This window comes from Aegilops tauschii, chromosome 5 (genome assembly GCF_002575655.3).
Source record: "Aegilops tauschii subsp. strangulata cultivar AL8/78 chromosome 5, Aet v6.0, whole genome shotgun sequence".
Classification (NCBI taxonomy): domain Eukaryota; kingdom Viridiplantae; phylum Streptophyta; class Magnoliopsida; order Poales; family Poaceae; genus Aegilops; species Aegilops tauschii.
In genome coordinates this window covers 398,134,037-398,148,086 of record NC_053039.3, presented here as the reverse complement: position 1 = coordinate 398,148,086, position 14,050 = coordinate 398,134,037, and the positions used below count along the sequence as shown (strand labels likewise).

The following is a 14,050-nucleotide window of genomic DNA, read 5'->3' as shown; positions in this document are numbered from 1 at the left end:
GAGGGTGACTCCTGGCCTCTGCAACTAGGCCGTGCAAGTAGTTCTGTAGTTGGATCGACCGGTGACCAACATTCCTATTGTGGAGGGTGCGCCGGTTGCCCTGGCCGTGCTTCTTGATGAATGGGGCTCTACCTTCTGGTTCTCTCCGGCGCCCCGGTGTCTGTCCACTGCCCCTTCTTCGGCTCACTCTTGCTGCGGCACGGCGGGCTCCCCATCAACCGAGTTTTTTTTTGTTGTTGTTGAGAAAAACAGACCATTCGAGCTGTTCTGTGATTATTCATCGAGTAGACAAGATAACAAATGGCAGCTCCTATTCAGCGCCGCGGACCCCAACCGGCGCTCACTGCAGCGCCAAGTGGGCCAGCCCACGAAGGCGCAACGCACAAAATGTTGTTATAGTGCGAAAAATCCACCAAAAACGGAGCAACCGCGCGGAATTGAACTCGCAACCTACATTCTTGCAGGTGTTTGGCTAACCACTACAGCATCCGGTCGCAAGTGACTAAAATGGGCGCTAAAACTAATAATAGTTATAGCTGCTCATACGTGAATTTCTTTAAAAACAGTGAACAAGATTTGAAAGTTCACATATTTCGAAAAAAGTTCATGAACATGCAAAAAAACGTTGCCCAATTCAAAAAAAGTTCACGAATTAGAAAAAAGTTCACGTATCCAAAAAAGTTCATCAATTTTGAAAAAAGTTCACCTTTTTTTAAAAGTTCATCGATTTTGAAAAAAATCCATCAATTTTAAAAAATTAGTTCATCGGATTTGTAAAAAAGTTCATCAATTTGGAATAAAAATTTCAACGAATTTGAAAAGATATGCATAAAAAATTTGAAACAAGTTCATCAAATTTGAAAAAGTTTGTGCATTTTGTAGAAAAGGAAAAGGTAAAGGATGAAAGAAAATAAACAGAAAAATAGAGGAAAATCCAAAACATAAATTCAGACCAGAAAAAATCCACAACGAAAAAAAAGAAAAAAAATCTGTCTGGAGAAAGTATATAAAAGAGAAAAAGAAAGAACATTATTGCAACCAGTATGTCCGGTTGGTCAGAGCGAGTTAGAATTAAGGTGTAGGTCGCCAGTTTGAATCTCTCTGTCTTTTTGTTTTTTTCGTACTTGTTGTGCACAGAATGCAGCAGAGAGAATATCCGCCTCTCCAAAGAGGTGGAGAAGCTAAAGAAGATTATGGCTAAATCTAAGGTCAAGCTGTAGAACCTTGAGAAAAATTGTTGATGATACCGTCAGTAAGCTAATCCTCCTAACATCCCGTCATTAAGCTGATCAGTTCAAAACTTGTCTGCAATAGCCGAGAAGCGCATCACCGAGCTACAAACTCATCCCGACGCCAACCACCAGCAAACCGAGGCCGCCCAAATCTGCCAATGTACATGCTTTGGCTCAGCCCTAGGGGCCTTAATCTATCTCAACAGATTTTTATGCCTAATATGTACGTTACTTCGTATAAGTCTTTCATCGAAGAACTATTTTTTTAGTGAATCCTTAATTGTCTTAATAAATTTTACGTCATTCCAAATCAACAATATATCATCCACATAAATTATTAGAGATGTTATCGTGCTCCCACTTACTTTTTTAAAGGACGAACTTGAGGAGGATCGGAGGCCGGATGACCGACTCGAAGGTGAAGCACCGCCATCCACACGAGGGCCATCCCCGCGAGGACTAAAACCATAACCTATCTACTAGCCAAAGCGAGGCACCGGGATTCCCCTTGCCGCCACCGGCCACTGGAGCGGCAGGCAGAGCGAAGGCGAATTCACAGGCTTGCCGACGGAGATTGAGGGGAGGAAGACTTTGCCCTAGTCCCATTGCGAGAGGGGAAAGAAAGACTCGTAATAGTAGGTTGCCCTTGCAACACTTTTAAGTGTGTGATGTGAGGCCCTGGTGTGACAAAAGTATTTTGTCTAAGACGAGACTTGAACCAAACGCCTTTTTAAATTGATTAAACTTGTTTAATCTTAGGTGTCATAAACTAAGGAAAATTTACTCACAAACTAAACGGGTCCCTTGGTCTCTTCTCTAGTAGCACGCCCCGCTGTATGGTTTTGTTAAAACCTGAATGGATGGATGGCTTTGTTAAAACGTGTACATAATGGAGTATATGGATGGTGCATCTACACTCAGAAGTTGTTGTCTAAGGTTTGGCTGACATTGCAACCCAAAACTGGTTAATTACTAATACTCCCTCTGTTCATTTTTGTAAGTTGTTTAAGACAACTGAAATTGAGCTGTTTTATGTGCTGTCTTAAATGCCTAAAACGTATTACAAAAATGAAAGGAGGGAGTACGTGATTTCAGTATGGAAGGTAGAGCGATGAATCAAATGTTGGAATATTCATACGTTTCAGAAGTCTAAACTACCAAACTTTGGCTGTTTGTATAATGAGGTGTGTGACGGACTAACGTTCTTAATATTAACTGAATGGACAGTCTTTTTTGTCACACGCAGAAGGTCGACCGGCTAGCACCTGAGCTTATTGGCCTTGAAACGGAACAGAGGATCTGTAACTAGTGGGCACTACTTAATATTTCTTCTTCTTGTCCTCCCTTGAGACTTGCGAAACAATGTCCATGGCAACTCGCCATGCCTGAGGTACTTCATCTAAACCAGGAACTGGCCTAGCTAGCTAGTTCTGCTAGTGTCCATAGAAACCCTGCTCTCCTTCTGTAGTTCATCTGAGTCATCCCTGTGCAGATGGAATTAGAAAGCGAGTTAAATCTAGGGCGAACCGCAAGTAGTTATCTGCAAAAGCAACATTTCAACATAAATAGAGAGTGATAGAAAACTCACTGTATAGGTGAGTAGATGAACTGCTTTGGCGGTATCTCGAGTTCATCGGCGCTCTTCTCAAACATTTCCAGAACCTTGCTCATCGTCGGGCGAGACGCCGGCGATATTTGTATGCACCACAGCCCGATAGTGGCCATCTTCTTTGCGATCTCTTCAGGTCCATCAAATCCCAAGTCAAATGGTTGCAAGCTCCCAAATTGTGCGAGGTGACTGTGAGCCCAATCCGGGAAGTACACCTCACTTTCCCTCTCAACACTTGCTCGCAAGTTCTTCCTTCCACCGACCATCTCCAAGAGCACCATACCGAAGCTGTACACATCCGACTTTGTCGACACGACCCCGAACCGCCTCGAGAAGACCTCAGGCGCTATGAACCCGACCGTACCCCTCATGCCATCCATCGACAATAGGTAGCTCTCCTTGGGGTTGCACAACTTCGCCAGACCAAAATCGGCAATCTTCGGGACGAAGTCCTGGTCCAGGAGGATGTTTTGGGGCTTGATGTCAAAGTGTATGATTCGTGTGTTACACCCTCGGTGAAGATACTCCAATCCTCTCGCGATGCCCGTTGCGATCTCATATAGTATCTCCCATCCAAGAGCTTGTTTCGAATTCTCGGTGTAGATGAATTTGTCCAATGACCCATTAGGCATATAATCATAGATGAGAGCTCTCTTTGAACCCTCCAAACAGAAACCAAGCAGAGTGACAACATTGACGTGGGATGTCCTTCTAATGCTGATGACCTCATTTACAAATTCTTCTCCATTTCCGGTCGTGTCATGAAGGAACTTGACAGCGACATGGCGGCCATTTGCTAGGGTGCCCTTGTATACCATGCCATAGCTACCCTGCCCTAGCTTTTCACCAAATGATTTGGTTACTTTCTTGAGGTGTGAGAATTTGTACCTCCTGGGAGCTAGTGAGCCGTAGTTGCCCAATATTTTTTTGATGTTGTCCCTACGGTCGTTGTAGTCCTTTCCTGTCAATGACGGAAATGGAGATCTTCCACTTCTGTGAATCTTCAGAGCAATAATGGAGCACGTCGCGACCAAAACAATTATTGCAACGGCCGAAACTGGAACAAAAAAATGTATAATTACTGTTTCAGCATGTAATTATTTTGACAATATATAAATCATTATGTAATACTACTATGATAAGTAGCATATATACAAGGTAATCAGGGGAAAAAAACACATCCTTTCGTTGCTCAACTTGTCGATTAGAAGGGGATGGAAGGGTTTTGAAGTGATACCTCCCACAATTATGCCCAACTTGCGACGATTCGAAGCTGCAACAAGAAAACTCGTGGTTAATTACGGCGATTCTCAGTCGAACTGTGTATGAATATATATATGATACATTTAACAACAGATAAATGATACTTCATCCATTTTATATTATATAAATGTGTATGAATAGTTTTCTCAAATGTCAAACTTCATAAACATTAATCAAGTTTATAGAGAATAATATTTCATGATGAATTTAATGATATTGATCTGGTATTCTAGGTGTTGATAACACTCTAAACTTGATCAAAATTTCACTTTCAAAACTGAATCTTTTTTTGAGGGGATCTTTTAAAAACTGAATCTAATATAGACTAGTATATACCATATTTTGTGACCGATACATTATTCAGTTGTTGCAAAGCTTCTTCGTCCTACGTTGACGCCACCGCCAGTCAAGCAAGCGGCTCACACGGGCTGGTTGTACGTTCTGCCGCTGTTTCAATCCATTCAGTGAATGAATTCCTTTCATGGGACCAGCTTGCTGCTTTAATCACGAGGGCCGAGAATTTATGATCGCACTCGATCGGTCGATCGAGACCGTACGTGAAAGACCACGACCTCACTCACTCACCTGACCTCACCATGTACTAGTGTACATCGCTTTCCCACCAACAATTCATTAATGAAGCTACGTAGTTCACATTTAACTCACCTCTTGAGGGGGACGACGGCGCCGGCGCCGGCGCCGGAGCCACGACGATCCTGGCTGTGTTGGGCGGCATGTAGAAGGGCACCACCTCGAACCTCGTGTAGCATGTCAGCGAGTAGGCCCGCCCTCCTTTCGTCCTACGCATACAGAGTATCCATGCATGCATGCATGTCCGGCCGTCGTGTCAGTCCCCACACGCCGCCGGCCGGCGGCAGGCAGCTACGACGTAGATGAACGCATGCGATTGACCAAAATAATACCACAACTTACATGGGCAACGACGCGGCGATTCTCTGGAGGCAGAGGCGGCAGTCGGCGGGGGACAGGCCCGCCACGCACTGCGCGAACCCGTAAAGGCTCTCGTCGGCGGTGATGTTGGTCTGCCCGAACGCGGCAAGCGGACGCGGCTGGCCGTTCGCTCCGGCCTCGGCGGCGGCGGGAGCGAGGCGGTCCATGAGCCGATTGAGCGCGGCGCCGTACCTGTCGGCCTCGCCGGCGCTGGTCATGTTGCCGTTGTAGAAGGAGAACCTCTGCACCGTGTCCGGCTCCGGCCGCGCGAGCTTCCTCCCGTCCGCCGCCGGGTCCGCGTACCGGACCAGGCAGTTGTTGTACAGCATGCTGGCGGACGCAGCGCGCGGGCACGCCAGCGTCACGTTCCCGGCCGCCATGCGCAGGCACAGCCGGCACACCTCCGGCGGGCCGGCGTCCGCGTAGCACAAGGCCAGCCCGTACGGCGCGCCATCCTTCACCTGCTGACTGCGGAACACGGTAGCGTAGCCGTCGCGGGAGCGGCCGGCGGCGGCGACCACGTCCCTGAGCACGCCGCGGAGGCTGGCCCCGTAGGCGCTCCCCGCGGTGTAGTTCACCGGCGAGCACAAGGACCATACCTGCACTGTCTGCGCGAGCGCTCCCGGGGCTGCACAGACGACGAGGAGCACGGCGATGGAGACGAGAGCGTGGGTGGTCATTCCTCTGCTACTAAGAAAGATCGACCGAGACCAAAGCGAAGTCGACCTCTATGTGTGTGAGGAGTGAGTAGTAAAGTGGTCTTTGTTTATTTTGCCAGAGACGACCTCTGAATGATGCGTGGGTCTCCCGGATGGGTTCATAAAGTGCGTCCATCATTTATTTTGTAACTAGTGCCATATGATTGGGCGGTGTTCGGTGACAGTTGGTCGTCGCACCGGCGATGATCTTGTGGAGTACGGATGGTCTTGTGGCGATGGTCTCCCTCCGTAGCAAGATGCATGAGAGATCTGCCGGGCACCCAGCCGCCGGCCACCCTGTCCTTGCCGCCCTCGCCGGTCGCCGAGCCACCCGGAGACTCCTCCGCCCCTTCCTATCCGTCGCGCTAGCGGCCTGCTCTCCGCCAGCCGCGCCCTCTGTGGCCCTGCCTTTCCCCGGCCGCATGGCGCCCCTGTAAGTCGGCGCCAGCCACTTAATCATATCTGTAGCAAAGTATTTAGTAGCACAGTAGTATTAGCATTTGAGTTGTCAATTCAACCACATATGAAGAACTAAATATCTGTAGCAAAGTGTTTAATAGCATAGTAGTATGATAGTTTGATAGCAGTAGTAACAGTGACAATAGCAATAACAGTTTTGTAGTGATTGTAACAGCAGCAACAACGAAAGTAACTTAGCAAAAGATCAATATGAGAAAAGCATAGGCATTGGATCAACGATGGATATTCGTGTTGGATGATACTCATCATGTAACAGTCACCATCTAGAACGATATATAATAGCTCGAACTCATCAATTCAATGTAGGCATGTATTCCGTATATAGTCATACATGAACTTGCATGACATCTTTTGTCCTACCCTCCCATGGCAACGAGTCCATAAGCAAACTAAGGGATATTAGTGCCTTTCTTTAATAGAGAACCGGGACAAAGCATTAACACATGGTGAATACATGAACTTCTCGAATTACAGTCATCCCCGGAGAGTATCCCAACTATTATCACTTTGGAGTCTACGGATCAGAACAATAACAAGTGCATATAACTAGCAGATAGGATTAAGAACTCAAATATATTCATGAAAACATAGAGGGTTCAGATATAAAATCATGGCACTCGGGCCCTAGTGACAAGCATTAAGCATAGCAAAGTCATAGCAATATCAATCTCAGAATATAGTGGATACTAGGGATCAAGCCCTAACAAATTGACTCAATTACATGACAAATCTCATCCAACTCAATCACCGTCCAACAAGCCTACGATGGAATCACTCACTCCCAACAGTGAGCATCATGGAATTGTTGATGGGGAAGGGTTGATGATGACGACGACGATTCTCCGGAGCCCCGAACAAACTCCAGATCAGCCCTCCCGATGAAGAACATGAGGTGGCGGCGGCTCCGTATCGTAAAACACGATGATTCCTTCTCTCTGATTTTTTGTCCGCGAGACAACACTTATAGAGTTGGTCTTAGGGTAAATGGAGTCCTGTGGAACCCATGAGCTCATAGGGTGTGCCCTGGGGGCTGGGCACGCCCCTGAGCTCATGGCTCCTGGGTGGCCTCCCTCCGGTAGTTTTCTTCGCCTATACTTTTTACATATTCTGAAAATATTCTCCGTAAATTTCCAGCTCAATCCGAGAACTTCTAGTTCTGCACAAAAATAAGAGCATGGCAATTCTACTGAAAACAACGCCAGTCCAGATTAGTTTCATTCAAATCATGCAAATTAGAGTCCAAAATAAGAGCAAAAGGGTTTGGAAAAGTAGATATGTTTGGGACGTATCAAGCTACAAGCTGGTCCAAGGGTGCATGCCAATTCGATGATGGAGGCTCGCCCTATCCCATTTTCTATGGTGTGCTCCAACCTCCTGAATCATCCGATGTCTCCTCTCTCTGGTATCGAAGACTGTCCCGAGCAACCTACCAACGATGCTGAGATTTCTGTTCCTATACCCAAGAGAAAGTCGACTGTCAGAAAGTTCTCCTCCCGCAACCGCAGTCGTGTGTCTGGTGCCTCCAAATAATCCAATGCGGGCCTGTTCCGCGAGCTTGATCATGACCTTGGAAAGGTGGCTGGGGAGGACGTGCCTCAGCGCTTTTCGTCTTCGCCTTCTAGGCGCTCCATGCATATCTAGCCCTAGTTTCGATGACATGCAAGAGTCGTCGCAATCGCGACATTGGGGAGTCGGCGGTGGCTCCTACGAAGAGACGCACGAGGAGAGGAATCGGGCACCCCTAGGTATTTCGTCGCCCAAATCTCTCGCGCGTGTTATCCTTCCTAATCACTTAGACCTGCATTTTTCTAACGTGGCTCAGGATTCTGGTTTAGTATTTCATTCCTCTTTTCTTTCTCCTTCTAAGTTGATTTCTGTAATCTGGGATAATGTACTTGTTGGGAAACGTAGCATGAAATCTCTCGCGCGTTTTATCCTTACTAATCACTTAGACCTGCATTTTTCTAACGTGGCTCGGGATTCTGGTTTAGTATTTCATTCCTCTTTTGTTTCTCCTTCTAAGTTGATTTCTGTAATCTGGGATAATGTACTTGTTGGGAAACGTAGCATGAAATTTCAAAAAAAAAAACTACGCTCACGCAAGATCTATCTAGGAGATGCATAGCAACGAGGGGGAGAGTGTGTCTACGTACCCTCGTAGACCGTAAGCGGAACCATTTTGACAACACGGTTGATGTAGTCGTACACCTTCACGACCCGTCCCGATCAAGTACCGAACGTACTGCACCTCCACGTTCAGCACAAGTTCAGCTCGATGACGTCCTCGCCTTCTTGATCCAGCAAGATGGGCGAAGTAGTAGATGAGTTCCGGTAGCATGACGGCATGGTGACAGTGTTGGTGAAGAACAGTCTCCGCAGTGTTGGAAATATGCCCTAGAGGCAATAATAAATGGTTATTATTATATTTCTTTGTTCATGGTAATTGTCTTTTGTTCATGCTATAATTGTATTGTCCGGAAATCGTAATACATGTGTGAATACATAGACCACAACGTGTCCCTAGCAAGCCTCTAGTTGACTAGCTCGTTGATCAACAGATAGTCACGGTTTCCTGACTATGGACATTGGATGTCATTGATAACAGGATCACATCATTAGGAGAATGATGTGATGGACAAGACCCAATCCTAAGCATAGCATAAAAGATCGTGTAGTTTCGTTTGCTAGAGCTTTTCCAATGTCAAGTATCTTTTCCTTAGACCATGAGATCGTGCAACTCCCGGATACCGTAGGAGTGCTTTGGGTGTGCCAAACGTCACAACGTAACTGGGTGACTATAAAGGTGCACTACGGGTATCTCCGAAAGTGTCTGTTGGGTTGGCACGGATCGAGACTGGGATTTGTCACTCCGTGTGACGGAGAGGTATCTCTGGGCCCACTCGGTAATGCATCATCATAATGAGCTCTATGTGACTAAGGCGTTAGTCACGGGATCATGCATTGCGGTACGAGTAAAGAGACTTGCCAGTAACGAGATTGAACAAGGTATTGGGATACCGACGATCGTATCTCGGGCAAGTAACATACCGATTGACAAAGGGAATTGCATACGGGATTGATTGAATCCTCGACACCGTGGTTCATCCGATGAGATCATCGTGGAACATGTGGGAGCCAACATGGGTATCCAGATCCCACTGTTGTTTATTGACCGGAGAGGCGTCTCGGTCATGTCTGCATGTCTCCCGAACCCGTAGGGTCTACACACTTAAGGTTCGGTGACGCTAGGGTTGTATAGATATGTGTATGCGGAAACCCGAAAGTTGTTCGGAGTTCCGGATGAGATCCCGGACGTCACGAGAGGTTCCGGAATGGTCCGGAGGTGAAGAATTATATATAGGAAGTCAAGTTTCGGCCACCGGGAAAGTTTCGGGGGTTACCGGTATTGTACCGGGACCACCGGAAGGGTCCCGGGGGTCCACCGGGTGGGGCCACCTATCCCGGAGGGCCCCGTGGGCTGAAGTGGGAAGGTAACCAGCCCCTAGTGGGCTGGGCGCCCCCCCATGGGCCTCCCCCCATGCGCCTAGGGTTGCAAAACCTAGGGTGGGGGGCTTCCCACTTGCCTTGGGGGGCAAGGCACCCCCCTTGGCCGCCGCCCCTACCCTAGATGGGTTTTGGCCGGCGCCCCCCCTCCCAGGGGGCCTATATAAAGGGGGGGAGGGAGGGCAGCAAGATCTCAGCCTTGGGCGCCTCCCTCCTCCCCTGCTACACCTCTCCCTCTCGCAGAAGCTCGGCGAAGCCCTGCCGAGACCCGCTACATCCACCACCACGCCGTCGTGCTGCTGGATCTCCATCAACCTCTCCTTCCCCCTTGCTGGATCAAGAAGGAGGAGACGTCGCTGCACCGTACGTGTGTTGAACGCGGAGGTGCCGTCCGTTCGGCACTCGGTCATCGGTGATTTGGATCACGGCGAGTACGACTCCGTCATCCACGTTCATTGGAACGCTTCCGCTCGCGATCTACAAGGGTATGTAGATGCACTCCTTTCCCCTCGTTGCTAGTATACTCCATAGATGCATCTTGGTGAGCGTAGAATTTTTTTAAAATTATGCTACGATTCCCAACAGTGGCATCCTGAGCCTGGCCTATGCGTAGTTACTATGCACGAGTAGAACACAAAGAAGTTGTGGGCGTTGAGGTTGCCAATTCTTCTTGCCGCTACTAGTCATTTCTTGTTTCGGCGGCATTGTAGGATGAAGCGGCCCGGACCGACCTTACACGTACGCTTACGTGAGACAGGTTCCACTGATTGACATGCACTAGTTGCATAAGGTGGCTAGCGGGTGTCTGTCTCTCCTACTTTAGTCGGAATGGATTCGATGAAAAGGGTCCTTATGAAGGGTAAATAGAAATTGGCAAATCACGTTGTGGTCATACGTAGGTAAGAAACGTTCTTGCTAGAAACCTACAAACCACGTAAAAACTTGTAACAACAATTAGAGGACGTCTAACTTGTTTTTGCAGCAAGTGCTATGTGATGTGATATGGCCAGAAGATGTGATGAATGATATATGTGATGTATGAGATTGATCATATTCTTGTAATAGGAATCACGACTTGCATGTCGATGAGTATGACAACCGGCAAGAGCCATATGAGTTGTCTTTATTATTTTGTATGACCTGCGTGTCATTGAATAACGCCATGTAAATTACTTTACTTTGTTGCTAAACGCGTTAGCCATAGAAGTAGAAGTAATCGTTGGCGTGACGACTTCATGAAGACACAATGATGGAGATCATGATGATGGAGATCATGGTGTCATGCCGGTGACGAAGATGATCATGGTGCCCCGAAGATGGAGATCAAAGGAGCATAATGATATTGGCCATATCATGTCACTATTTGATTGCATGTGATGTTTATCATGTTTTTGCATCTTATTTGCTTAGAACGACGGTATTAAGTAAGATGATCCCTTATAATAATTTCAAGAAAGTGTTCACCCTAACTGTGCACCGTTGCGAAGGTTCGTTGTTTCGAAGCACCACGTGATGATCGGGTGTGATAGATTCTAACGTTCGAATACAACGGGTGTTGACGAGCCTAGCATGTACAGACATGGCCTCGGAACACACGCAATACACTTAGGTTGACTTGACGAGCCTAGCATGTACAGACATGGCCTCGGAACACGGAGGACCGAAAGGTCGAGCATGAGTCGTATAGAAGATACGATCAACATGGAGATGTTCACCGATCTTGACTAGTCCGTCTCACGTGATGATCGGACACGGCCTAGTTAAACTCGGATCATGTTTCACTTAGATGACTAGAGGGATGTCTATCTGAGTGGGAGTTCATTGAGTAATTTGATTAGATGAACTTAATTATCATGAACTTAGTCTAAAATCTTTACACTATGTCTTGTAGATCTAATGGCCAACGTTGTCCTCAATTTCAACGCGTTCCTAGAGAAAACCAAGCTGAAAGATGATGGCAGCAACTATACGGACTGGGTCCGGAACCTGAGGATCATCCTCATAGTAGCCAAGAAAGATTATGTCTTAGAAGCACCGCTAGGTGATGCACCAATCCCACAGAACCAAGACGTTATGAACGCTTGGCAGCAGCGTGCTGATGATTACTCCCTCGTTCAGTGCGGCATGCTTTACGGCCTAGAACCGGGTCTCCAAAAGCGTTTTGAGAAACATGGAGCATATGAGATGTTCGAGGAGCTGAAATTAGTTTTCCAAGCTCATGCCCGGGTCGAGAGATATGAAGTCTCCGACAAGTTCTTCAGTTGTAAAATGGAGGAAAATAGTTCTGTAAGTGAGCACATACTCAGAATGTCTGGGTTGCACAACCGCTTGACTCAGCTGGGAGTTAATCTCCCGGATGACGCGGTCATTGACAGAATCCTTCAGTCGCTTCCACCAAGCTTCAAGAGCTTTGTGATGAACTACAATATGCAGGGGATGGAAAAGACCATTCCTGAGGTATATTCGATGCTGAAATCAGCGGAGGTCGAAATCAGAAAAGAACATCAAGTGTTGATGGTGAATAAAACCACTAAGTTCAAGAAGGGCAAAGGTAAGAAGAACTTCAAGAAGGACGGCAAGGGAGTTGCCGCGCCCGGTAAACCAGTTACCGGGAAGAAGTCAAAGAATGGACCCAAGCCTGAAACTGTGTGCTTTTATTGCAAGGGAAGTGGTCACTGGAAGCGGAACTGCCCCAAATACTTAGCGGACAAGAAGAAGGCCGGCAACACCAAAGGTATATGTGATATACATGTAATTGATGTGTACCTTACCAGTACTTGTAGTAGCTCCTGGGTATTTGATACCGGTGCGGTTGCTCATATTTGTAACTCAAAACAGGAACTACGGAATAAACGGAGACTGGTGAAGGACGAGGTGACGATGCGCGTCGGGAATGGTTCCAAGGTCGATGTGATCGCCGTCAGCACGCTACCTCTGCATCTACCCACGGGATTAGTTTTAAACCTCAATAATTGTTATTTAGTGCCAGCTTTGAGCATGAACATTTTATCTGAATCTCGTTTAATTCGAGATGGCTACTCATTTAAATCCGAGAATAATGGTTGTTCTATTTATTTGAGAGATATGTTTTATGGTCATGCCCCGCTGGTCAATGGTTTATTTTTGATGAATCTCGAACGTGATGTTACACATGTTCATAGTGTGAATACCAAAAGGTGTAAAGTTGATAACGATAGTCCCACATACTTGTGGCACTGCCGCCTTGGTCACATTGGTGTCAAGCGCATGAAGAAGCTCCATGCAGATGGACTTTTGGAGTCTCTTGATTACGAATCATTTGACACATGCGAACCATGCCTCATGGGTAAGATGACCAAGACTCCGTTCTCCGGAACAATGGAGCGAGCAACCAACTTATTGGAAATCATACATACCGATGTGTGCGGTCCAATGAGTGTTGAGGCTCGCGGAGGATATCGTTATGTTCTCACTCTCACTGATGATTTAAGTAGATATGGGTATGTCTACCTAATGAAACACAAGTCTGAAACCTTTGAAAAGTTCAAGGAATTTCAGAGTGAAGTTGAGAATCAACGTGACAGGAAAATAAAATTCTTACGATCAGATCGTGGTGGAGAATATTTAAGTCACGAATTTGGTACACACTTAAGGAAATGTGGAATAGTTTCACAACTCACGCCGCCTGGAACACCTCAGAGAAACGGTGTGTCCGAACGTCGTAATCGCACTCTATTGGATATGGTGCGATCTATAATGTCTCTTACTGATTTACCGCTCTCATTTTGGGGCTATGCTTTAGAGACTGCCGCATTCACTTTAAATAGGGCTCCGTCGAAATCCGTTGAGACGACACCGTATGAATTATGGTTTGGGAAGAAACCTAAGCTGTCGTTTCTGAAAGTTTGGGGATGCGATGCTTATGTCAAGAAACTTCAACCTGAAAAGCTCGAACCCAAGTCGGAGAAATGCGTCTTCATAGGATACCCTAAGGAAACTATTGGGTATACCTTCTACCTCAGATCCGAAGGCAAGATCTTCGTTGCCAAGAACAGGTCCTTTCTGGAGAAGGAGTTTCTCTCGAAAGAATTGAGTGGGAGGAAAGTGGAACTTGATGAGGTGATAGTCACCCCTTCCGTACCGGAAAGTAGCGCAACACGGGAAAATGTTCCTGTGGTGCCTACACCGACTGGGGAGGAAGTTAATGATGATGATCATGAAGCTTCGAATCAAGTTACTGAACTTCGTAGGTCCATAAGGACACGTTCCGCACCAGAGTGGTACGGCAACCCTGTCCTGGTAATCATGTTGTTAGACAACGGTGAACCTTCGAA

At 46.9% G+C, this 14,050-nt stretch overlaps 1 protein-coding gene across 1 annotated transcript; it reads right to left on the bottom strand.

The window, feature by feature from the left end:
• Positions 1 to 2,336: 2,336 nt before the first annotated feature.
• On the bottom strand, positions 2,337 to 5,867 carry LOC109772897 (LEAF RUST 10 DISEASE-RESISTANCE LOCUS RECEPTOR-LIKE PROTEIN KINASE-like 2.4). Its single transcript, XM_020331599.4, has 5 exons — positions 5,038 to 5,867; positions 4,771 to 4,904; positions 4,079 to 4,114; positions 2,821 to 3,898; positions 2,337 to 2,716 (listed from the first exon to the last, which is right to left on the bottom strand). Exons 1-5 carry the CDS (start codon positions 5,733 to 5,735, stop codon positions 2,653 to 2,655), a joined length of 2,010 nt encoding a protein of 669 aa, XP_020187188.1. The 5' UTR covers positions 5,736 to 5,867; the 3' UTR covers positions 2,337 to 2,652.
• Positions 5,868 to 14,050: the final 8,183 nt, after the last annotated feature.